General features: G+C 39.5%; 2 protein-coding genes across 11 annotated transcripts; both read right to left on the bottom strand.

Moving 5' to 3' along the window:
• Positions 1-2,789: 2,789 nt before the first annotated feature.
• Positions 2,790-3,521, bottom strand: LOC122643737 (miraculin-like). Its single transcript, XM_043837325.1, has one exon. The coding sequence runs from the start codon at positions 3,519-3,521 to the stop codon at positions 2,790-2,792; it is 732 nt and encodes a 243-aa protein (XP_043693260.1).
• A 2,222-nt stretch (positions 3,522-5,743) lies between these two features.
• Positions 5,744-25,894, bottom strand: LOC122643108 (glutathione reductase, chloroplastic-like). 10 transcript variants are annotated; one of them, XM_043836745.1, is made up of 11 exons: positions 25,501-25,894; positions 21,917-22,142; positions 21,016-21,294; positions 20,752-20,928; positions 20,556-20,609; positions 20,301-20,449; positions 19,611-19,674; positions 19,373-19,543; positions 19,121-19,258; positions 18,903-18,964; positions 5,744-6,001 (listed from the first exon to the last, which is right to left on the bottom strand). In XM_043836745.1, the coding sequence occupies exons 1-10, from the start codon at positions 25,869-25,871 to the stop codon at positions 18,923-18,925; spliced, it is 1,671 nt and encodes a 556-aa protein (XP_043692680.1). In that variant the 5' UTR covers positions 25,872-25,894; the 3' UTR covers positions 5,744-6,001; positions 18,903-18,922. The 10 variants fall into 10 exon arrangements, with proteins under 10 accessions (XP_043692680.1, XP_043692675.1, XP_043692684.1 ...); XM_043836740.1 differs by lacking the exon at positions 18,903-18,964 and adding an exon at positions 15,924-15,976 and having other exon boundaries at positions 5,744-5,958; XM_043836749.1 differs by lacking the exons at positions 18,903-18,964; positions 19,121-19,258; positions 19,373-19,543 and adding exons at positions 7,900-7,961; positions 8,118-8,255; positions 8,363-8,533 and having other exon boundaries at positions 5,960-6,001.
• Positions 25,895-26,959: the final 1,065 nt, after the last annotated feature.

Genomic DNA, 26,959 nt, shown 5'->3' with positions numbered 1-26,959 from the left:
TCCACAAAGACCTTTTTTATGTAACAAGACAATTTTAAATGGGAGAATGATTTCAGTGTGGAACGCAAGGGCCACGTGCACATGCACAACAGGGTCCGGAATGACCGCCATACCCCCCATGTATGGTGGAAATTTTGTCCCCTTTTATGCCACTGCGTGTGCTCTCATTGGTTGGAGCACGCGGCGTGGCCCCTGCATCCAACCCAAAAAACAATGCTCCATTTTAAATTCAGCTCTCTTTTGTTCAATAATATGTTTTGACTTTGGATTTATATACACTTTCCTAAACATAAAAGTTCTTCAATTGAAACGACCAAACATATTTGAAACACTCCCCCCAAAGTCATAATTAATACCACCCCTTGAAGCTTCTCTCTCTCTATTTACTTGTTACTGAAGTTTAGAACTTGCCACTTGGACTGTGTAATAATTTTAGGGAAAAAGAACTCTGTCTGGGAGTGTGGCCTACGCCAGCATTTCCATGAATCTATCTCTCTCCTTCCCATATGAAAAGACATCTCTGCCCCCTTGTTTGAGGAGGAGAGAGGTAGACACATGAGAGTGCTGGCATAGGCTACACTCTAGGATAGAAAACTATTTCCCATACGTATAAGGAATTTTTCTATCTTCCCCGTTCACTTGTGGCCATTGCTTGGAATCCTTGCCGAGTTGATCCCCCCAAAAAAGAAGGAAGCCATGGCATCCTTGGAGAAAGATATGAATAGTCAATTTCCTGATGAGCTCATGGAGGAAGAGCTAAAAGATGATGAGGTGGATCGGATCGAATTGGAAACTGGAAAGATTTGTTCAAGCTATACGTTTTGCCACCACTTCCCCAATTGCAAAGTTATAATGACATTTTCATAATTATTTTAGGAAAGGAGAATTTAATGACATTTTTTTAAAAAATTTTTTTGGCTATGGTGTCTTGGATGGTAATGGCATTTACAAAATTATTTGGGTTAATTATGAAGGTAATTACATAGGGAAGAAAATGATCATTACTCAACTTGTCTTATAGCCATGTCATTTGTCAGTTCTCATGGTATTATGATGGTAACGACATTTTTGTAATAATTGATTATTTTAGTAAAAATGTTTCAGAATAGGTGCTACCAAACGGATCAACAGATACTTTTATGTTTTGAAAACGTTTTTAGAACAAGTTTTACCAAACACCATTTTAGAGGCAAAAACGTGTTTTCAAAACGGAATCAGAAAAAAAATGATAAAGGTAAAAAACAACGTTTCTGGAATAGAAATGTCACCAAACGGGCTCTTCTATTTCTCTATTTTTCTGTTTTTTGTTCCCAGGAACAAAAAAATAAGATAAATCCGTTTGTTAACACCGGTTCATTTTTTTGTTCCTAGGAAAGAACCGCAACAAAAAAACATTTGCTGAAAAATAGAAGTTCCAATTTGAAGCTTCTCTGTTGTCACAAGAATAAAAGAAAGAAATAAGGGGGAGTTTCCGTTTAATGAGCACATGGATAATTTGATGGGCAAAGCAGTAATTTCATGTTCAAAATAAAACACCACCTTCAATGTAACTTCAACCACCACCATCACTGTCATACATTGCCACTGCCACCTCATCCTCCACCACTGCCTCTGCCAACCGCTACCACCGCCACTACCACCACCACCACCTCCACCTCCACCTCCACCGCCACCGCCACCGCCACCACCTCCATACCACCGCTACCACCTCCACCTCCACCGAATTTTTGGTAATTCAATTGCATTTTTAAAATTCTGTAGAAGTTCTAGAAATAGAAACAATTGTACATAACAAACACGTTTATGTTTCTTTTTTGGCCCAGAAATAATAATTATTATGCGTTGCCAAACACATATTTTTTGCTCAAATATTTGGCCCAGCAACAGAAATACAAAGAATCATTTCTAGAATGGAAACATGGCTGATAAACTGCAGGCCCTTAACTGCTGTAGTCATGATGTAAGGTCTTAACATGGTGGGGACACAACCTCTTTGTGAAAGCAAGGGTAAGACTCCATACATTATGGCCATCCCTAGACCACTCACTTGGTACGTCCTTTTTTTATTTTTATTTTTTTTATTTGATTAAGCCCAATTGAAATCGATCAAAATTGACCGGTTGACACCCCTAATAGCAGTGATGCACAAGTAAGCACTACTTTCTGTTTACCTGTAAATTATAAGCCAAGTGAGGTTTCCCACACATCACTTTCTTTGCACTGAATGAAGTAACATTTTTTGCCCTCCGTAGACTTCAGGCCAATAGAAATAGACCCCGAATATCACACTTATTATTGGCAGACGATTGCTTAATTTTTTCTAGGGCAGGTGCTTCTAGTTGTAAGAGCATTATGGAAATCTTAAACCAATAATACCAAGTGTTAGGCAAGAGATTAATTTTAGTAAATCGTGCATTCTCTTTACCCCTAGCATCACCTAGAATGGCAAAGCCGAGATTGGGTCGTCAATGATCTCGGAAAAAAACTATGTTTTAGCAAGGGCAGTGGCAGAATTGGTTTTACAGATCTCGAATGTTTTAATCAAGCTTTATTAGCTCGACAATGTTGGAGATTACTAAATAATGGCAACTCTCTTGAATCGAAGAACAATCTCATCAAAAAGGGTGAAAAAAAAAAATGGCAAAGATTCAAAATTGATTGATGCTTATTTGATAGAATGATCAAAAGCAACAGCTAACTCAATTGCTTCTACAATTATTCCCGCTTAAGAGTCGTTAGTCGTTATAAAAGATACTTCTCTTCTCTTCTCTGTCTCTCTCTGTTCATCCTTACTGTTGTGTCTGGGCTCTGATGAAGACGAAGGGGAACTCACTGTGCTCCGACACCGACAGCCATCGGTTGCCGTTCCTCTTGGTGATCCCAACACTCCCGCACATCACTTGGCAAGACTCGCACACATTGGGGCAGTAAACAATCTTATACATTGGGGTACTCTCGCTCATCCTCTCAATCTTGAACCAGTTCCTCACCGTCGATTCCCCTGGGTACCCTGGCTTTCCTCCCAATGTCACAAACCTCATCGAATCCCTCGAACTTGACGATTCCTCTTTCCCCTGCTGTTCCACTTGCCACACCCTATTATTCATCCCGGAGAATCTAATGTTCATGTCCATCGATTCCTGAATCATCATTTCCCCCTCTTCTCTCTCTCCAAGGAAGGCCAATTCTGGGTGTTGCAAGGATGCTGGAGAGAACATAACTGAGGTACCCATGTTCATGTCGTAGGCACTCTGCCTCACGGTTGGGGTGTGGGTCGTGTGGCCGTGAGAGGTGGAGCTCTCTCTCCTGTCCATGGAGACACCACCACCGCCGCCTCCCCTGATGGCGGAGACGATGTAGTATGGCATCCCTGCTTGGAGTTCATTGCCGTCTGTGTCGAGCACAGCAGAATGGGATTGGGAGTGGGAGGAGTGGTGGTGATGAGAGTGGCTGGGAATGGCGTTGGTGCGGACAAGGGAGGCTAAAATCAATAACCCAGAAAGGAAAACTCTGTTCCACATGATTGATTGTAGTATAGATCAGATGATTGTGGAGGGAGGAGAAAAATGCTGTTTAGCAAGCAAACTGTGTTTGATGGGTTTGTGTTATAATGCTTGGGGGGCATTTTATAGGGTGATGAGGTAAACGGGTTTGATTTGATTTGTCCAAGTTTAAAGGATCTGGGGGACATTTGTTGAAGAAATTTGCCTGGTTAGTGCGTGTTTGAGGCTTTGAGCGAAGTGATTGGGATTTCGGAAGGGTTCAATTCAATGTCGGAACGACAACCACTCTGCTATTAACGGGAGGAAGACGATTCAAAAGCTTTTTTAGTTTTTTTTAACCTTAAAGTTCGGGATTGGATCGGTGGATTCGCCTAAAGCGGATCAGTACCGGCCGAGGCCGATCTCAAATATTTATCGATCAGATACCAATCCACTGGTACAACCCAAGGGTAAAATAGTAATAAAAATTCTTTTTTAAAATTAAAAAGCAGTGGCAATTTTGTCCAATCCGGATCAATTCAGGGTGATCTGGATCGATATCGGCCGAGATCGATCTTGATTTGATTTTCGATACCTTAAACCATGGTAGAGAGAGGTATGTATTGTGTAATTTTGGGAAGAAACACTCACTATGCAGTCTATGCTATCTTGTCTTGGGAGCCAAGTTTTTTTTTCACACGTGTGTTATTTGCACTTGCTTCTAATGTTCCTTTTGCCTCAGTTGTGTTTTCCTGATGCCAGTGGTTTGTTGTAAGATGTTGATCAGAGTGTGTTCAAAGTCGGGGTTTGTTAGGAACCTTACCGACATGTATTACACTTTATCCAACTTTGAACGAGTTTTAAACGGTGTCAAATGACCGTTGTACAACATGTCGGTGATCTTGTGTTGCACACCGTCCAAATTGCTTTGAAACGTTGGCAATGGGTAGTTTTCTTTGTCTTCTCTCTTAAAGAGACACATCCTTCGGGCTCCATTGGATAGGTGTTTCTAAGATTCATCTATATTATAAAGGATATCCTAAAGACAAGGCAGGCATACAAGGGGCTGATGTTATAGATGTGGTAGACAAAGCAGGCATAAGGGGTTGATGTTAGATGTGGTGATTCATGGAAGCTGCCCATGAGACAAAATCTATTTCAGTTTGGTGTCCTTTGTGTTATGAACAAATGCAAGCACTACTTTTTTCTTGCGGATTAACCAAAAGAATTTGGGCAGCAACAGATCTAAGCATAAAACTGAGAAGATTATTTCTGTATCAGTCGAAGAGATGATCTTAGGGATTACTAAGGCCACCATCATTGACTTAAGTGAAACAAATTGGATCCTAGTGAAGGGTATTGGTCTACGGCCCTACACGGATCAAATATAGATTGAATGCAGATCGGATGTGATCGGATCCAGATATCTCCTGACCAAATACAGATACTCCTAAATAGATACGAATGCGAATCGAATTTGAATTTTCGACTATCCGTTTACTTCCCTGACTTGTGTAATCCAAACCTTCCTTCCCCAGGTGGATATGATTTTTTCTCAATCCATGTCTCTCAAGTGTCTTGGCTATTTTCCTCATTCTCTAGAATCTGTTGAACCTTCAAGAACCCTCAATATCATTAGACATTTAATTCTTTTATTATTAGTTAATATTTATTTGGATTGGATAGATTTTGTTTCAGATTAGCTGAATTCGGATACGGATACCTTCTACGAATATGGATTCCCCTAAACGGATATAGATGCGAATTGAATTCAGATTTTCGACTATCCGTTTACATCCATTTGGCAATGCAGAAATAGAGTAATTCATTGTCACAGTAAATGGAATCCTCGTGAGATCTTGAATATTTATACCAAATGGTGTGATGTAATGAAGTGGAGTAACCCTAAAGGTCACCCACAAGCCACAAACCATATGTTCCAACCAATGCTTCTATGTGCATTTTCATTGACTCCCACGCTAGTGAATGGGCTACACGACCAGTTAGTGTTCTCTTGCCCTTAACAAAAATAATACTAAACTAGATATTTTGAGGAGCGCCAGCCTCCTCTTACCCTCCTTATAAAATCCTTACTATCAATAGCCATTGATACTTGAGGAAAAGCTTATCTAAGGATTATGTGAGATACTGCTCCCACCCCACCCAACCAACAACACCGCCGCCCCCACCCCAAAAAAAAGAAAGAGTTTAAGTAGATATCCATCTATTAAAGCAAAAATTTGACAGAAAGAAAAATCACACTAAAAAATAAATAATCTTTACAATATTTATAACTATCCAAAAATTGCTCAACATCAATGTTCTGATGGGACAACATGGACTATCACAGATTAGCCAAGAGCATCTAATATATAGTTACTGCAAAACAAACAAGGTCTGGCTTCACTTGGCAGCAAAACCTGCATCTCATTACACTCTTTGGAGATTCTTTTTTGGGTGACTTCACTTCTTTTTTAGATAATTGCTTTTTGTCATTTGCCAGTGATCTGAAGGGTACCCTCTACCTGAAATGGTGGTGCTCATAATCAGAAAATTTGTAGCAAGGAAAGAAAGGAACCTCTGCATTTTCCACGTAGCAATCACAAAACATGAACAGAGAAAGCAAGCACTTTTTTCTGGACACAACATTATTTCACATTAAATCAGGGACGGCAATGCCACAAGGATTTAAGGAATACACCCAACATGGAGCAGAGTTGCTTACCCATATAGAGTGAGACTGTAGGATGTTTTTTCAAGCAGAATAGTACCCCAAAAATCTAGGGCACATACATCCTTGTGGATATGCAGTTGAGCAAAGGGGATAAGGGCAGCACAATATCATTGTAGACACTTCTATTTATGCCAAAATATTTGCAAACCCTACTTCTGAGTTTAAGACAGGAGAATAGATCAGATTGCAGATATTTTCTGGAAAACTAGTTATCTTGTATTTACTAAGTGAATCTATTGTTCATACTGCAATTTATGGAGCAATAATGGCATGGATAATGAACTGAACAGAATAATAACCTTATATTACTTAATAATTCTTGAGATATATTTGGCAACAATACAGGACTCTTAGGTACACATTTAAGTTACAATTCCTCTAAAGATAGAGAACAATGTTTTCCTTGTGAAAGTACCACAAAACAACATTAATAAATCATTTGATTTTATAGTTGTTTTTCTTGTTAAAATTATTATAATGAAAATTTTTTATGTAAACAAAAGGGAAAAATTCCAATTCATTGTCCAATGTAGATAAGCTGATCTTAGTGGCCCACCTAATTCTGCCACATGGTTAAATGATTTGGCAACTCTGACCATTGGATATACCGTAGACAGCCTGAATTAGGTAATGAGATTCTTGTTGTCCATGTTGACAGCCGAGCCATCAAAAAAGTCACAATGAAATACTGGCTTCCCATTCCATCGCTGGAATCACCACCAAGGGTTCCTAGAATCACCATTATGGAGCCTACTAAATCACCACAGAACCAAAGGCAAAAGGGCAACTTCATTGATTAAATTTGTGTACAAGGCTGTAGCCCCTTACAAAATTATATAGAGGACTCAAAAGCAAGCTCAAACTCAAACAAGGAAAGGCCTAAACCAATCCTGAAGTGATAAGCTAACTTAGAACCTATTCCGGCCTAACTAAAATACTTGAAACTAAAAATTTTAGAAATAGGACTCTAACTAGACTAACTAATAAAGTAAATCCTGTATTCATTCCTCCTACCCATGTCATATTTAGACCCATTAAAGTGGCCTATTACAATAAAAGCTATTGGACCAAAGGCCCAACATTTATAGAACCCCACCCAAGGCTTATTTCCACTAAAATAAGCCCAATTTTTGCTATATATCTGCATCATTTTGCCACTAGTCCAATCTCAGACTCAAAAAAAGGGCATACCCAATGCACGAGGGCCCTGCCACTACGGGGTCTGGGGAAGGTCATAATGTCTGCAGCCTTACCACTGCTTTCATAGAGAGGCTGTTTCCCCATGTATGACCATAAATGCCTATGGCAGTCCAACCACTACTGTGCACTTTCTCATAGTCTTGGTCTCTCTTTTGCCACATGGCAAACTCTGTTTCGGCTTAAACTTGTAAACTTGACATGTAAGCAGGGTACTTACAATTCTACCTATACACAAAATTTGGGCTCCATACAAGCATGTCACATGGCAGATTTATGGGCCGACCAGACAAGTACATCTACTCGAACTGACCAGATATCATTTGCCCAAACTGAAAAGCTTCAACAACACATACAAGGTTTTTTGTTTTTTGGATAGAATCGCAAAGAACACAAATAGTCTCACTAAAAAAATTCCCCTGAATAAGATTCACAGACCCTTTACAGCATATCATCATTATATGTATGTTACACATCTAGACTGACATACCTTAAGAGCTTACACACTAAACACCTGCCGCTGCTATAGATTCAACATCAGCCTTTCCCTGAAACAAAATTTAAAATGAAAAAACAGAAATTATTGAGACAGGTGGTTAAGAATGAATTGTAGCACCTAGGACTGAATAAACAAACAAAACATACAATAACCATTACAAAGAGACCTACGAAAACAGAGGGAGAACTCTGTTATTTAAACAAACCTCGGCTGGTGGGCTCTTTCGAATCTTCCTGGTTGGAGTCCTCATTGTGACAAGCTCCTCAGCTGCTGTAGGATGAATACCCACTGTCGCATCAAAGTCTGCCTTTGTCAGTCCAGCTTTCACAGCAACAGCAAATCCCTGAAATTTAAAAGGATATGCATCAAGATTCCAGATTATATGGATATGAACCCCGGGGGAGGGGGGGGGGGGGAGACAAACTGGAAAAAGGAAAAAAGGGCAGACACCTGAACTATCTCTGCTGCATCTTCCCCCCAAGTATGCAACCCTATAACTGTGTTTGTCTTAGCACAGACTATGAGTTTCATGAAGATCCTGTCTGGGAGTCCAGAGAGAGTAGCCTTTAAGGGTCTGAAGTTTGCTGTGAAGACATCAATGTCACTGTATTCTTGGACAGCCTGCAAATATTTTGCCAGTGTTGAGGGAAAAAGACCAAATGTTGCGCATATACTAGATAATTAGAGCTACCTGTTCTTCAGTAAGACCAACTTGTCCGATAGGTGGCTGAGAAAATACAGCAGATGGTATGGCGCTGCTCATAGGTAAAACAATTACCATTAAAAAGTACTTGAATGATAACTTAATTTTTCTATTGTTGAACTCTATATCAAATCTAAGTTAGCTGTGTCAATTAGAAAATTAGGGGGGTGGGGGGAATTGGATTCTGAGTAGCTGATTTAGGGGTGCTCAATTCCAGAGCCAAAACCGAAAACCAAGAGTAGCACAAAACTATTCTATATCTTATAAATCAGCATGCAAGGGCAATATAGGGTGTCTAAATGAAGTGCCTCACAAGGGGTTGCAATTCATGATGGGTTCTCAAGGTCCAAGAGGATTCCTAGTACAAAACCATTGTTCTGAATCCAGGAGAATATTTCTTCTGGATTTGGGGAACCAGGACAGCTTTCTCAGAAAGAGTATTTAAGAAGGAAACATGATATGCTCAAATGCAAGCTGTCTTTAGATTGTAATGTAGTCCTAGAATAGGAGATAATCCTACTAGGAGTCAAATAAAATCAAGTTCTGGTCAAGCCTGCTGTTTGGGGCTGATTAGGGGCTATTTTAGGGCAAAATTACGGTTTAGGATGGGAATTTGGGAATGGGGTTTATATGGTTTTAATCTGCAGGTCTAGGGGGTCATTATGATATAAAAATATCTGAATTTGAATCAGTTTTAATTTCTTGCAGAAATTAGGGTTAGGGTTTCGGGTTTTAGAATTAGGAAAACAAGCAAAACTGGGGTTTTTAGTGGGTGTTTAGGGCTAGGCTTGGGATCGAGTTTAGGGGGCTGTGGGAGGGAGGTTCGATCCTAATATGGGCCTGTTTTGATGGTCCGAAGTGGGAGATCTGTAATTTTTGGGTTTAATGGCTAATGGAACTTTTTACAGAAATTAGGGTTGGAGTGATGGGAAGGGGCAGCAACTTGGGTCGAGTAGGGATGGTGTTAAGGGGAGGCTATGGTCAGAATTTGGATGGCTTCGATAGGTAAGCGGTCTGGACAGAATCGAGATTCAGATCTGGGCAGAATGTAGCGATCTAGGGTTTATGAGAAATAGGACAAAAAGAAAGGGGATCGATTGGGGAAGGAAAGAAAGGATAAAGCAGAAAATTAAAACCCAAACTTACACTTGGATACCTCCGGCAACAGCTTGGATTGTTGAAGGATGAAACCACCTTCGAAATAGGGATCCTCCCAGCCGTCACGGCGTAAGGAGTCGCAGGATTCCACCCCCACCCTTCCACCTTGATAAGCCCACAAGGATGCACACACTCTTGGAGAGCAAGGAGCAGCAGGCAGCCACGAAAATCTCTTTTTTTAAATTCAAATCTATTCCGGGGGAGCCTCCCACGATTCCTTTATTTATAATTAAAGGCCTAAGCCAAATCCTAATACAATCTAATCTCCTCCTCACTTAAATCGTGGAAGGGATCTAATCAAATTCAAATTACTAATTTAAAATACTAAAATGTCCTAACTACCCATAGTAACTTAAAATAAAAGAATTTAACTTAAAAACAACTAATTAAAAGAAGATTCCATATTAGCCAATAGGATAAAAGAACCTATTAACCAATAGGAACACTTCACTTAAATTAGACCCATTGAACCAATTGGATACAACCAAATCTAAACCGGTTCAATCTTAAAACATAAAAATAACTAAGTATTGGGCTAATCCCGTATGCAACCTAAGTACCCTTAGTTTAGGCTCATTAAAGTGGCCTATTACATAAAAAAACCCTTGGGAACAAAGGCCCAACATGGATATAACCCAACCCTAAACCTATTTCTAAATAAATAAGCCCTATTTGGTGATCATTCTGCATCAGATTATCTAACAGGTTCTCAAAAAACAGATTCCTGTTAGCCTCAGTTCCCACTTTCAGTTAGTTAACAATTTCTTTCTATTATGATAGAGATCTAAAGGAGCATCTATGGATAAACATCCAACATTTAGAGTATTCTGTTACAAAAAGCACGTTCTGTTTGTTCAAAAAGTACCACATCAGCATTTTCCACCCCAATTCTCCCACAGTCCCCTCTAAACAAACGGTCATGCTGTCCCTATTTATATATTGGGAGAATGTGCCGCAGGGGGGCAGGGTGGTCATTGTGCCCACCCCCATGTGCCTGGGCGTAGTCTGCGCTGTGGCATAGAGGACAGCGTCCCTTATTTTTTGGATGTTGGTGACTGTGCTTCACACTCTTTTTTGGTAAAAGTTAATCTATTCATTTTGTGTTAAACTCGTAGCAAAATCATTACAAAGCTCCTTAAGCAACAGAGAGGAATTTGACCATTCAGTCGTATATGAAATAGACGGACCTTTATCCGCTGCTGTGCGCATCGTGCGGCGTAGCAGCGGCCATGTGCGCCCAGCCCGCTGTGCACACATGGCCGCTGCTGCACCGCACGATACGTACAGCAACGCTCCAGTTACAACAGCAGATAAAAATTCGAAATAGATAAAGCCTTTTCGTGCTAGGAATTCTGCAAGAGAGTTGACTTCCCTAGAAATAAGAAAAAAACTTACAACAGAGCAAGTACGAAGAAAGAACGCTTCACACACTCATAAATCATAATATATGAAAGGAAGAACAATCTCGTAAATTTTAAAAACCAAATATGACAAAGATTCAAAATTGATTGATGCTTATTTGATAGAATGATCCAAAAGCATCAGCTAACCCAATTCCTTGTACAATTATTCCCCCGCTTAAGAGTTGTTACTCGTTATAAAAGATACTTCTCTTCTCTCTCTTTTCATCCTTACTGTTGTGTCTGGGCTCTGATGAAGACGAAGGGGAACTCACTGTGCTCCGACACCGACAGCCATCGGTTGCCGTTCCTCTTGGTGATCCCAACACTCCCGCACATCACTTGGCAAGACTCGCACACATTGGGGCAGTAAACAATCTTATACATTGGGGTACTCTCGCTCATCCTCTCAATCTTGAACCAGTTCCTCACCGTCGATTCCCCTGGGTACCCTGGCTTTCCTCCCAATGTCACAAACCTCATCGAATCCCTCGAACTTGACGATTCCTCTTTCCCCTGCTGTTCCACTTGCCACACCCTATTATTCATCCCGGAGAATCTAATGTTCATGTCCATCGATTCCTGAATCATCATTTCCCCCTCTTCTCTCTCTCCAAGGAAGGCCAATTCTGGGTGTTGCAAGGATGCTGGAGAGAACATAACTGAGGTACCCATGTTCATGTCGTAGGCACTCTGTCTCACGGTTGGGGTGTGGGTCGTGTGGCCGTGAGAGGTGGAGCTTTCTCTCCTGTCCATGGAGACACCACCACCGCCGCCTCCCCTGATGGCGGAGACGATGTAGTATGGCATCCCTGCTTGGAGTTCATTGCCGTCTGTGTCGAGCACAGCGGAGTGGGATTGGGAATGGGAGGAGTGGTGGTGATGAGAGTGACAGGGAATGGCGTTGGTGTGGACAAGGGAGGCTAAAATCAATAACCCAGAAAGGAAAACTCTGTTCCACATGATTGATTGTAGTATAGATCAGATGATTGTGGAGGGAGGAGAAAAATGCTGTTTAGCAAGCAAACTGTGTTTGATGGGTTTGTGTTATAATGCTTGGGGGGCATTTTATAGGGTGATGAGGTAAACGGGTTTGATTTGATTTGTCCAAGTTTAAAGGATCTGGGGGACATTTGTTGAAGAAATTTGCCTGGTTAGTGCGTGTTTGAGGCTTTGAGCGAAGTGATTGGGATTTCGGAAGGGTTCAATTCAATGTCGGAACGACAACCACTCTGCTATTAACGGGAGGAAGACGATTAAAAAGCTTTTTTAGTTTTTTTTAACCTTAAAGTTCGGGATTGGATCGGTGGATTCGCCTAAAGCGGATCAGTACCGGCCGAGGCCGATCTCAAATATTTATCGATCAGATACCAATCCACTGGTACAACCCAAGGGTAAAATAGTAATAAAAATTCTTTTTTAAAATAAACAAGCAGTGGCAATTTTGTCCAATCCGGATCAATTCAGGGTGATCTGGATCGATATCGGCCGAGATCGATCTTGATTTGATTTTCGATACCTTAAACCATGGTAGAGAGAGGTATGTATTGTGTAATTTTGGGAAGAAAGACTCACTATGCAGTCTATGCTATCTTGTCTTGGGAGCCAAGTTTTTTTTTCACACGTGTGTTATTTGCACTTGCTTCTAATGTTCCTTTTGCCTCAGGTGTGTTTTCCCGATGGCAGTGGTTTGTTGTAAGATGTTGATCAGAGTGTGTTCAAAGTCGGGGTTTGTTAGGAACCTTACCGACATGTATTACACTTTATCCAACTTTGAACGAGTTTTAAACGGTGTCAAATGGCCGTTGTACAACATGTCGGTGATCTTGTGTTGCACACCGTCCAAATTGCTTTGAAACGTTGGCAATGGGTAGTTTTCTTTGTCTTCTCTCTTAAAGAGACACATCCTTCGGGCTCCATTGGATAGATGTTTCTAAGATTCATCTATATTATAAAGGATATCCTAAAGACAAGGCAGGCATACAAGGGGCTGATGTTATAGATGTGGTAGACAAAGCAGGCATAAGGGGTTGATGTTAGATGTGGTGATTCATGGAAGCTGCCCATGAGACAAAATCTATTTCAGTTTGGTGTCCTTTGTGTTATGAACAAATGCAAGCACTACTTTTTTCTTGCAGATTAACCAAAAGAATTTGGGCAGCAACAGATCTAAGCATAAAACTGAGAAGATTATTTCTGTATCAGTCAAAGAGTTGATCTTAGGGTTTACTAAGGTCACCATCATTGACTTAAGTGAAAAAAAAATTGGATCCTAGTGAAGGGTATTGGTCTACGGCCCTACACGGATCAAATACAGATTGAATGCAGATCGGATGTGATCGGATCCAGATATCTCCTACTCCTAAACAGATTCAAATGTGAATCGAATTTGAATTTTTGACTATCCGTATACGTCCCTGACTTGTGTAATTCCTCCCACAGGAGCCTATGATTTTCTCTCAATCCATGTCTCTCAATTGTCTTAACTATTTTCCTCATTCTCTAGAATCTGTTGAACCTTCAAGAACCCTCAATATCGTTAGATATTTAATTTTTTTATTATTAATTAATATTTATTGGGAAATTTATACATACCCCCCTGAGGTTTGACGAAAGGATATTTTTATCCCCTAGGTTTGGAAAATTCTGCGTACCCCCCTAAGGTTTGCAAACGATAACAAATAAGATCATTCTGTTAGTTCATGACTAACACTGTTAAAAATTAGACTTGAACTAACAGACTTGCCCTTCTAAGAAGAACCCAAAAAAAATAAGAGGTGAATGAACAAAATTACCCTTACAAAGGAAAAAAAACCTGCAACTCATCTTCCCCAATCGAATTGGGGAAGATGAGTTGCAGGTTTCAAAACCATAAGGATTTTTCTTTTGTTTCTGTAATTATGATTAAAAGAAATAAAAGGAGTGGGTTTTAAATTGGAAAACCCTAGGCAATTGGGTTTCAAAACATTTTTCAAGTGTTTATAAATTTAGGGTTTGAAATTGGGGAAAAATCCAAATCGAAATTTCCATCCATCTCCATCATTGGATGTTCATGTTCATCGCCAGTAGTACTCCACATTCTAGGATTATGTCACTTTCCAACACCAAGCCACATTCCGTAATCTGGCCATGGATCCGAAGAAGAAGAAGAAGCAGATCGAGGATGATGAGTTCTTGTAGGTTTTGATGGTAGGGAAAGAAAATAGGAACAGGGATTCTTGGTCAGGGTTTTAGAAGGAAATAAAGGGAAGAAGGAAAAAATGGGTAAGTGGGGATGGAAATGGAAAATTAAGAGAACTTCATTCGGTGGATTTAGAAAGTGGGAAGAAGAAACGGTGTAATGGTTTTGGGATTGTGGATTTCGGTGACTAAGAGATGGATTTGGGATTAAGAGTTGGCTGTGATTAATCGCTGGTGATGATGGGTTTAGGTGAACCTGATCATGGTTCGAAGATTGAAGACGAAGCGAAGAAAATTGATTTCCCCTTACTCAACGGAGATCCGATGCCCACACTTTGGATTAAAATTCATTTTCATGGATCTGATAGGATTTGCGAATCGAATTAACACGGAGAAGTGATGGTGCTCTGGCACGATTATTGAATAGATTGTGATAATGAAAACGAAATTTTAATGAAAAGTAGAAGTTTCTTCTAGTTATCTGTTTTGATTATTTAATTTCAAAAACATCAGACCTGGAGGAATTTACCCTTATTTTATTTGTATTTTCTTCTATTCTAGCAACTCATCTTCCCCCAAACGATTTGGGGAAGATGAGTTGCAGATTTTTTTTTTTTTTTGTTTCTTACAAGGGCAATGTGGTCACTTCATATCATAATTTTAACATTGTTAATCATGAACTGACAGAATTGACCTATCTTTTACCGTTTGCAAACCTTAGGAGGGTACGCAGACTTTTCCAATCCTTGGGGTTGAAAATATCCTTTCGTTAAACTTTAGGGGGGTATATGTAGATTTCCCATATTTATTTATATCGAAGAGATTTTGTTTCGGATTATCCAAATTTGGATACGGATACCCTCTACGAATACGTATGCAAATTAAATTCAGATTTTCAACTATCCGTTTACATCCATTTGGCAATGCAGAAATAGAGTAATTCATTGTCACAGTAAATGAAATCCTCATGAGATCTTGAAAATTTATACCAAATGGTGTTCTTTAATGAAGTGGAGTAACCCCTATGGTCACCCACTAGCCACAAACCATATGTTCAAACCAATGCTTCTATGGGCATTTTCATTGACTTCCACGCTGGTGAATGGGCTACCCGACCAGTTAGCGTTCTCTTCCTTTAACAAAAATAATACTAAACTAGATATTTTGAGGAGAGCCAGCCTCCTCTTACCCTCCTTATAAAATCCTTACTATCAGTAGCCATTGATACTAGAGAAAAAGCTTATCTAAGGATTATGTAAGATACTGCTCCCACCCAACCCAACCCCAACCTCCCCCCCAAAAAAAAAAAGTTAAGTAGATATCCATCTATTAAAGCAAAAATTTGACAGAAAGAAAAATCACACTAAAAAATAAATAATCTTTACAGTATTGATAACTATCCAAAAATTGCTCAACATCAATGTTCCGATGGGACAACATGGACTATCACAGATTAGCCAAGAGCATCTAATATATAATTACTGCAAAACAAACAAGGTCCGGCTTCACTTGGCAGCAAAACCTGCATCTCAGTACTCTTTGGAGATTCTTTTTTGGGTGACTTCACTTCTTTTTTAGATAATTGCTTTTTGTCATTTGCCAGTGATCTGGATGGTACCCTACCTGAAATGGTGGTGCTCATAATCAGAAAATTTGTAGCAAGGAAAGAAAGGAACCTCTGCATTTTCCACATAGCAATCACAAAACATGAACAGAGAAAGCAAGCATTTATTTTTCTGGACACAACATTATTTCACATTAAATCAGGGACAGCAATGCGAAGATTTACACATCAAAGAACAGTACCTAGGAAACAGAAGCCAATTTTGATGTTCCAAGGACTTTCTCCAAAATAATAACCTAATGAGAATAAAGGGTCTCTAGTGACCCATTGTTCATAGGAAATTAGTCTGATACTTGAAACTGAAAAAGCAAAACATAGAAGATGAAGGCTCCTTTTGGTTGGAAGTTAAAGGAAATGAAATTTAAATGGAAACTTTATAATAATTACCAAACATGATCATGTAAATAACTCAAAAATCTTCCAAACCTAGTATTTAAATTTCACTTTACAACCAGATTCCTTGGATCTGAATAGAAAAAGGCAAGATAGGGAGAGAAACATAAAAAGAAGAGTATTATCGACCATTCGTCAAATAAGGGGAAGAAGATTTGGATTCCGTGGTCTGGATTATTAGACCATGGTGTCAAATACCTGGTAAGTGGACTAGAAAACTTTTTTCCTTTCCTTTTTATATTAATTTCACTTCCTTTCATTTTCTTATTTGCAACTAGACAAAACCACACCGATTTAAGGAATACACCCAACATGGAGCCATAGTTGTCATGGCGCCGCCATGGCGTCCTGGCGCTGGGAGAGGTGGCATATCGAGCTACGCCATGGTGGATGTAAATATATCGTTCGATATGGCTTCCATGGCGACGCCATACCACGATATGTTGGCATATCGGTCGATATTTTGACAGGTTAATCTATATTTTCAATTTTTCATACTTTCATATACACTAATGGATATTAGTTACACTTTCATGAATTAAACCATAGTGGCATAGTATACTAGTAGTAGTGTAGTACACTTTCATGTTGATTTTTGATGTTATAGGACATATATTATAGCATACTAAATGACATTAAAAATATAGAAAATAAAAAATTAAACATGGTCGACATGCTCGCCATGGCAACGCCATGGCGGGCGACATGTCGATATATCGACGTGACACCCTTCCACCGACTTGGATCGCCGTGACGCCGTGACAACTATGCATGGAGCAGAGTTGCTTACCCATATAGAGTGAGACTGTGGGATGTTTTTTTAAGCAGAATAGTACCCCAAAAATCTAGGGCACACACATCCATGTGGATAGGCAGCTGAGCAAAGGGGATAAGGGCAACACAATATCATTGTAGACACTTCTGTTTACGCCAAAATATTTGCAAAACCTACTTCTGAGTTTAAGACAGGAGAATAGATCAGATTGCAAATATTTTCTGATCTTGGGAAACTAGTTATCTTGGATTTACTAAGTGAATCTACTGTTCATACTGCAATTTATGGAGCAATAATGGCATGGATGATCAACTGAAGAGAATAACAACCTTATATTACTTAATAATTCTTGAGATATATTTGGCAACAATACAGGACTCTTAGGTACACATTTAAGTCACAATTCCTCCAAAGAAAAAGAACACTGTTTTGCTTGTGAAACTACCACAAAACAGCATTAATACATCATTTGATTTTATAGTTGTTTTTCTTGTTAAAATTATTATAATGAAATTTTTTTATTTAAACAAAAGGGAAAAATTCCAATTCATTGTTTAGTGTAAATAAAGCTGATCTTAGTGGCCCACCTAATTCTGCCACATGGCAAAATGCTTTGGCAACTCTGACCATTGGATATACTGTAGACAGCCTGAATTAAGTAATGAGATTCTTGTTGTCCGTGTTGACAGCCGAGCCATCAACAAAATCACAATGAAATACTGGCTTCCCATTCCATCGCTGGAATCACCACCAGTACCCCAACCTTGGAATCACCACCAAAGGTTCCTAGAATCACCATTACGGAGCCTACTGAATCACCACAGCAAGGAGGATTCTGAATCACCACAGAACCAAGGCAAAAGGTCAACTTCATTAATTAAATTTGTGTACAAGGCTGTAGCCCCTTACAAAATTATATAGAGGACTCAAAAAAGGAAAGGCCTAAACCAATCCTGAAGTGATGAGGTAACTTAGAAACCTATTCCAGCCTAACTAAAATACTTGAAACAAAAAATTTAAGAAATAGGACTCTAACTAGAATAACTAATAAAGTAAATCCTGTATTCATTCCTCCTACCCATGCCATATTTAGACCCATTAAAGTGGCCTATTACAATAAAAGCTTTTGGACCAAAGGCCCAACATTTATAGAACCCAACCCAAGGCTTATTTCCACTAAAATAAACCCAATTTTTGCTATATATCTACATCATTTTGCCACTAGTCAAATCTCAGACTCAAAAAAAGGGCATACACAGGGCACGAGGCCCCTGCCACTGCGGGATTTGGGGAAGGTCATAATGTCTGCAGCCTTACCCCTGCTTTCACAGAGAGGCTGTTTCCCCATGTATTGGGATGCATCCCCTTGTATGACCATAAATGCCTATGGCACTCCAACCACTACTGTGCACTTTCTCATAGTCTTGGTCTCTCTTTTGCCACATGGAAAACTCTGTTTCAGCTGAAACTTCACATGTAAGCAGGGTATTTAGGATTCTACCTATACACAAAATTTGGGCTCCATACAGCATGTCACATGGCAGATTTGTGGGCCGACCAGACAAGTACATCTACTCGAACTGACCAGATATATTTTGCCCAAACTGAAAAGCTTCAACAACACATACAAGGTTGTTTTTTTTTTGGATAGAATCGCAAAGAATACAAATTGTCTCACTAAAAAAGGTCCCTGAATAAGATTCACAGACCCTTTACAGCATATCATCATTATATGAATGTTACACATCTACACTGACATACCTTAAGAGCTTACACACTAAACACCTGCCGCTGCTTTAGACTCAACGTCAGCCTTTCCCTGAAACAAAATTTAAAATGAAAAAACAGATATTATTGAGACAAGTGGTTAAGAATGAATTGTAGCACCTAGGACTGAATAAACAAACAAAACATACATCAACCATTACAAAAAGACCTATGAAAACAGAGGGAGAACTCTGTTATGTAAACAAACCTCGGCTGGTGGGCTCTTTCGAATCTTCCTGGTTGGATTCCTCATTGTGACAAGCTCCTCAGCAGCTGTAGGATGAATACCCACTGTCGCATCAAAGTCTGCCTTTGTCAGTCCAGCTTTCACAGCAACAGCAAATCCCTGTAATTTAAAAGGATATGCATCAAGATTTCAGATTATATGGATATGAATTCTAAACCCCCCCCCCCTAGGGGGGGGGGGGACAAACTGGAAAAAGGAAAAAAGGGCAGACACCTGAACTATCTCTGCTGCATCTTCCCCGCAAATATGCAACCCTATAACTTTGTTTGTCTTAGCACAGACTATGAGTTTCATGACGATCCTGTCTGGGAGTCCAGAGAGAGTAGCCTTCAAGGGTCTGAAGTTTGCTGTGAAGACATCAATGTCACCGTATTCTCGGACAGCCTGCAAATATTTTGCCAGTGTTGAGGGAAAAAGACCAAATGTTGCGCATATACTAGATTGGAGCTACCTGTTCTTCAGTAAGACCAACTTGTCCGATAGGTGGCTGAGAAAACACAGCAGATGGTATGGCGCTGCTCATAGGTAAAACAATTACCATTAGAAAGTAGTTGAATGATAAATTAATTCTTCTATTGTTGAACTCTATATCAAATCTAAGTTAGCTGTGTCAATTAGAAATTTGGGGGGGGGGGGGGGGGGGAAGGATTCTGAGTAGCTGATTTAGGGGTGCTCAATTCCAGAGCCAAAACCGAAAACCAAGAGTAGCACAAAACTATGCTATATTTTATAAATCAGCATGCGAGGGCTATATAGGGTGTCTAAATAAAGTGCCTCACAAGGGGTTGCGATTCATGATGGGTTCTCAAGGTTCAAGAGGATTCCTAGTACAAAACCATTGTTCTGAATCCAGGAGAATATTTCTTCTGGATTTGGGGAACCAGGACAGCTTTCTCAGAAAGAGTATTTAAGCAGGAAACATGATATGCTCAAATGCAAGCTGTCTTTAGATTGTCTAACAGGTTCTTAAAAAGCAGATTCCTGTCAGCCTCAGTTCCCACTTTCAGTTAGTTAACAATTTCTTTCTATTATGATGGAGATCTACAGGAGCATCTATGGATAAACATCCAACATTTGGAGTATTCTGTTACAAAAAGCACGTTCTGTTTGTTCAAAAAGTAATCGACAAGAGTGTGGATACCTATAATTGGGTTTCGTGGGTTCATTCCCAAACACAGATTTTGCAAATGCACCTCCCTCCATCAATGCAACAGGAGTCAAATTCACTCTATCTGTAACATCACCCACAGCCCAAATAGAAGGAACCGTTGTTCGGGAGTATTCATCAACCTACGGAAATCATAACAGTGAAAAAATATAAATAATAAAAAATAAGGTAAGAAAATGGAAGCTGGAGAATCAAGAATGGAAAATCTGAAGACAAATCGGAAGTTACCTCTATAGCTCCACCCTCGGCCATTTTCACCCCAACTGCTTCCAGTCCTAAGTTCTGCAATGTTGTCAAAATATAGGTAGGGTTAGGTGTCTAATACTGTTCCTAAGCAAACCATATTGTACACAATACAAAACTGTATTTATACTAAAGTATATATGTATGTATGCGTTGTGTCTTTATGTTTATCAAATCAAACCTTTGTGTTTGGTTTACGTCCTGTTGCAAACATAACATGTGAGAAACCATCAACAGTTCCTTTGTTTGTCTTTAGAGAGAGTGAACCATCTGGTGCTTTTATGACTGCCTGAGGCGATTCCTCTGTATGTAACTCAATTCCTTTTAGAGACATCTGTTCAGCAAGAAAATCTCTGATCTGCAGAATAAAGAATGCAAGCAAAGAATGTTTTGTCATGGTCAGCATAGAACTGATGAAAATTCATATTTCCCATTGCTTCCTCACCTCCTCATCAAAGCCTCTTAAAAGTTTCTTCTGCCGAATAAATATGTGGACTTCACTCATCAAACCATTGAAAATACCGGCAAATTCTACAGCTATATACCCACCCCCAACAATTGCAATCTTCTTGGGTTTTGAGGGCAAATCAAGTGCCATATCAGAGTCTATAACATATTCACTTCCAGGAATATCAGGAATGAAGGGCCGTCCCCCAACTGAAATCAGAATATGCCTTGCCGTGTATACTTTCCCATCCACATCAACGGTGTGTGGGTCCACAATCTGTGGCAATGTCATCATTAATATACAGACAACATAATAAAAAAGATTCAATGCCAACAATATCTTAGTACATACCTTATCTGGGATAAAACAAAATAAAAAAGGGAAAAAGTAAATGTAGTGACACCTTGTTACTTTCGTATTTTACTACTTGCAACCTACCAGAACAACAACTACAACCCAAAACAATAAAAATCTTTATTGCCAAATGACAGGCTTGGATGGACATGAGTGGATCTATGTCATAGGGGACTCCATACCCATCTCATGGGTCAATTTCAACTCAAAACAAGTATGAGAACTGCTTAAGAAAGTGTTTAAGTTTCAGAAAATTATTAGAATGCCATTTAAGGTAATGGAATCTAATGGTATTATTGTAATGTTTTGAAACCTTTGAACTTACTTTTAATGTGCTTCCCATACTTGTTTTATGCTGAAACTTGACCCATGAGATGGGTATAGAGACCTCTATCAGTCTACCACATGAACCCACTCTTGTCCATCCAAATCTGCCACATGGCAAGTTGTTGCAAGCATCAAATCTAAGTAGGTGAGCCCACACCATCACCTCCCAAAACAAAAATATATTGAAATTTAACCTTGTCTGTAAACATCATCCAACCTTTCCACGTCCTTCAATTAATGTCACCCCTGCATTTTTTAGAGTGTTCTTGTAGATTCCAGTAAGGCGCTGCAACTCAGCATTCTTGTTAGCCATCATAGTGCCCCAATCATGCTTAGGGTCGGATTCATACTTCCATCCAAAGCCACAGCTCTCTTCAAAATCATGGGAATGTTTGGATGAATACACAAATAATTTCTTTGGAACACATCCCCGCAGTACACAACTACATCAGAGATACTACGTTTAGAAAAGGAAGACATTAAGAAGAAATTCCATATTTCTAGGGGACAAATAAAAAACATAGATTTGATAATCCTTTTAAGATTTGAATAAAATGCTACCAAAATATCCTTAACTTTGTAGCACCCAACAAAATTGATGATGAACGTAAGCCAGGTAACAATAAATTAGGTATTACAGATAAATCAGTCCATTCTGTGATTAATGGACCAAGAACAATAACCCTGTTCGAACCTTTCTCCCCTTTGGTGAATATCTATCATACTTTGTTCATGTTTGAAATATTATCAGCTGATTATTATATTAGTTTGGCTTGTCCAGTTATAATACCTCCACTCCAAGTAATAATGCAGTTTTATTATGTTTAACATCTGAAAGGGCTGTCTTGCTGTTAAAAACTTGAATCAGTCCTTTAATACCCTCCTGGCAAATCCAAAAACCATCCATATTTTCTTTTAATAAAGCATATCAAATGCATATCAAATGAGAACAGTTACATGGCTTCTCCAGTTCTTAAAGTTCTAAATGAATTAGAGTTGATTTAACACACATGAAAGTTGAATCACTTTCGGCCCTTTGCATCAGAAGTTGATCCTAGGAGATCCCTCAATGTCATGCCGGAGGAGGGTAAATACGAAATATAGAAAATTGAGTTTACCTACATTGTGGTCTGTGCTAGTTTGCCTTCCAACTATATGTTGATTTTGGCCAAAATGCCAGGAATCGTAAGCTTCCAGAATATATCATTTGCTCATTATCTTTGACTTTTGAAATTATCAAAGGCCCAAGGAGTGCCATGCAGTAAATATTTATCAGGCACATCGAGAAAGCTTTGGATATTCTACCGGTGGTAAATCTCATATTAACATAATCTCAACAGGTCGCTTAAAATTTAATGTCAGGAACAACATGCACATGGTTCTACCTGATGATCAGATAATCTAATATCCTCTGGGTATTACTGATTTGCTATTGACTATTCTGCTCAGAAGGTATATTTTGCCAGGTAGGAAGACTACAACCTATATAACAAAAACATGGACACATATTGGTGTCTTGTATGTGTACAAAGTGTCTGACAGTTTGACCCTAAAAAGTAAAAACTAGACTTAAAGACATAATGACATCAAGTTTGCAACTATAATTATGTTGTTCGCTTACTGCCAATACATATTCTCTCTTTCTCTCTCTCGTTCATAGTTGTTAAGGCGGTGGGGGGTATTGGGGGGGGGGGAGCAGCTGTGTACTGGTCATAGTTGTTAAGGCGGTGCCTAGGCATCCAGACTCTTTCTTGGGTCCAAGGCGACCACACGCCTCGTTGACATTTCACAAGTTTACGTCGATTTATGTATAACTTTGTTTATTATATGTTGATTTTCTCATATTAGGTCATTACTAACATAATTATATCATATTGCATTGATATGAATTTTATGTTGCATACAAGCATAATTATATAAATTATCATTGCTATATTACATATAGTCATATACTTCACGCCTAGGGCGCCTAGGTTAGGCGGGCGCCTTATCGTTAGGGCTCCTCCAATTCCTTGGGTCACCTAGATAACCATGGCCCTGGTGACAGCCAGACAATGGGTTTCCATGTTATATACATGAAAACGGTACCAATGAAGAGTATCTCTTCGATGAAAACAACTTTCAAAACGTGTTAAGCACAAGGCAAACATATTCTTTAACAAGGCTAAGCTTTGCTTGTTACCCAGAATGGAAGGGTTTCATTTTGTTGTCATATCATCACAATGCATTTGTTGTTCACCAAAATTGGACTTTATTTACCATTCATCAACAAAAGTTCATTTAATGTCATGCTTGGAATGAACTATCTGACTCATACTAATCTTAAAAAAGGGCGTACCCAGTGCATGAGGCTCCCGCCATTGCGGGGTTTGGGAAGGGTCATAATGTACGCAGCCTAACCGCTGTTTTCACAGAGAGGCTGTTAAACCCGGGACCACTTGGTCACAATGGAGCAACCTTTACCGTTGCACCAAGGCCCACTGATGCAGGACATTTGGGGGCTGCTCCTACTAGCCCTAGCCCAGGCCCAATTAGATTCTCCAAGGGATACCATCTCTGGCCCAAGCCCAAGCTCTACCAGCCCTGCATTTAGTTTTTATTTCAGTTATTGCTGTAGAAGTAGTTATTAGAGGACAGCTATTGCTGTAGAAGTAGTTGTAAAGGGAGTTATTTTCTTCTGCTTTTTTTTATATATTTTTTTTTATTATGAGTTTTTAAAAGACTGTATTTTGAGAAGGAATGGGGAACAGAATTGAATAATGGAAAGAATGAATTGAGTTTCTGGTTGTATGCGTGTGCACTCTCCTCCCCCCCCCCCCCCTCCTTCTTCTCTTTTCCCCCTAGAATTCTGATTTTCCCTCTTCTTCTTCTTCTACTGCTGCTTCTTCTCACGGTTTCTCCTCTTCCCCCTGCAATTCTGATTTTCTTCCTGGATTCTCTTTCTTCCTTACCCCTTCCCCCCATTACCCACCCTCTCATACTGGTCTTAAACCAACAGAAAATATAATGAGAACATATTAGATTTGTCCCAAATCAAACCATTTTTATGAATTGTTAATACTTTCGTGACAATGGAAACAAGTCCAGCTAGTGAATTTAAACCACAGTACGGAGATAATCTCATATGTACAGAAGAAAAGTAATGGAAAGATAGAGATCTACTCATGTCCATTAAGACCAAGTAAACCAGCCATTACAACTACTCTGATTCCTGGTAATGGGTTTGTGAACCATTGCAGTAATGTCTCTCAAAGTCTCAAGCTTTAAGAACCGATGGATCGTTGCATATGTCTACTGCAAGGCCAGGACCCCTCCATATATATAAGACTCTCATTCCTATTTCCATACCATCTAGGAGAGATAGGTAGAGTAACAGTCCAACTCTGAACCCTTATTGCAGTCCAACTTAGACTCTCATGTTGAGTCCTAATTGGAATTCTCATGCTGATGTGGCAAGATAGGCAATATCAGCTAATTAAGGTAAATCTAAACGAAACCATCAAATCCAGGTGATCACCATCTTATGATTACTCTTTATTTACAAACCAGCATGATTTTAGATTAGTCCATGTTTAAGCACCACCTCATGCATTGAAATGTTAAGGGAGGAATTCCAAATGAAATGATTTCATTCTAGGTGTTAACCAATCACGATCACTGTTTCTTTTATGGGTGCCAAACACAGACTGGTATATAATTTCCTGAATTAAGCATCCATGAAACTAGAAACAAGAGAACTAAAAGACTATACAAGAGACCCAAATCAAATTAGATTCAGTCGCAAAATCCTATCCAACTTACGTTCCACCAACACCACCGGTACTATCGGATGAAATAGTAGCAAAGGGAAGCTCGCAGATTGCAACAGAGGCACCGTAATTAGCAGCAAAACGAGACGCTCGTACACCACCGCTCCCAGCACCAATCGTAAACAGGTCGAAATCGAAGTGTCGAGGTTCCGCGCCGTTACTGGATTCCGCTCGAACCGTGAAACAATGATAAGGATTGAAGAAACCACGCCCGTGAGAGTTGTACTTTAAGGGTTTAATTAGGATAGGAGAGGAAATAGCAGGAAGAGACCTGGGCGCTAGAGAATTAGGTATTTGTCTGCATAGGCTATGAAGGGTCGAAGAAGAGAAGGAAACCTTTTGAGCCCCTATTGAGGCCGCCATTGTTCTATCTCTCTCTCTCTCTTTCTGTGATTTCTGTCTCTGACTGCTTAAGTACTAATTGGCGGACGGTGAGCTAAGAGGACTTTCGTTTCGCTGGACGGAGAGCAAGGTGTTATCAAAAAAAAAAGACGGAGAGCAAGGAGCCAGTGGCATTCGGACATCTGTCTCCCAATTTTGTGTGGCCGGCCTTCCCCTGTTATTTTCACATGGGAAATTTTTTTTTTCCACATTTAACTATTCGAAGTATTGTATCGGATCGCCCGATATCAGTGTCGCTAACCACTGATATTGGTACCTGGCTGATCCATTATCGGTAGAATGGTATGAATCAAAGGTAAATTTGTCAAAAAAATCCATTTTTAAAGAAAATTGAGGGCAAAACTGTTCGATTCAGTCCGATTTGTATTGGCATAGAATCAGTTTTGGGGATAACTTAGTCTTTGCGTCCAGTGCGAGGCCAATAAGGGTGGGATTTCCACCTTTCATTGAGCGATTGGGGGGCGGGGACGGTATTAAGATGGATGGGTGAAAAAACTACAAAAGATAAAATAAGGAATGATCGTATTAGAGCTGACATGGGAGTTGCATCGATCAACGATAAACTTCGAGAGAGTCTTTTGAAATAAGGAGTAGTGATATGATCCCGATTGAATAAGAGCTAAAAAAGCTAGGGACAGGCCGAAAATGACCATATGAAAAGTTGTGAGGAAAAACATGCAAAGATCCATGTAGCAGACCTCTTACTTTATTTTTTCATTTATCATCTCATGTCTCATCCCTCTTTAACTATCTCTTAATTCCCCCTTTTTTGTTCAGGCCTAAATTTTTCATATTTTGTTTTGTTTGGATCCATGTTACTGACCCCATTAAGTTGGGACAATGCTAAGTTTGTTGTTGTTGTTATGGGGCAGGATGTCATTTTGCCCCATCCCATGTTTGGGCGCAAGGGCCTCCCTCCCATTATTTTGTTTTGTTTGGATCCATATAATCAACCCCATTAAATTGGAATAAGGCTGAGTTTGTTGTTGTTGTTGTTGTTGTTGCTGTTGTTATGAGGGCATGACATTCATTTCGCCCCCATCTTGTAT

This window comes from Telopea speciosissima, chromosome 10 (assembly GCF_018873765.1).
Source record: "Telopea speciosissima isolate NSW1024214 ecotype Mountain lineage chromosome 10, Tspe_v1, whole genome shotgun sequence".
NCBI lineage: Eukaryota > Viridiplantae > Streptophyta > Magnoliopsida > Proteales > Proteaceae > Telopea > Telopea speciosissima.
The sequence above is the reverse complement of the archived record's forward strand: the minus strand, read 5'-3'. Positions and strand labels throughout refer to the sequence as shown.

Coding starts and splice junctions, on each gene's coding strand:
- LOC122643108 (XM_043836740.1), bottom strand. CDS start 25,871: ATGGCGGCCTCAATAGGGGCTCAAAAGGTTTCCTTCTCTTCTTCGACC. Junction 19,544..19,610: donor TTGGTCTTACTGAAGAACAG/GTAGCTCCAATC, acceptor AAATATTTGCAG/GCTGTCCGAGAATACGGTGA. Junction 15,977..19,120: donor GAAAGAGCCCACCAGCCGAG/GTTTGTTTACAT, acceptor CCACCATTTCAG/GTAGGGTACCATCCAGATCA.
- LOC122643737 (XM_043837325.1), bottom strand. CDS start 3,521: ATGTGGAACAGAGTTTTCCTTTCTGGGTTATTGATTTTAGCCTCCCTT.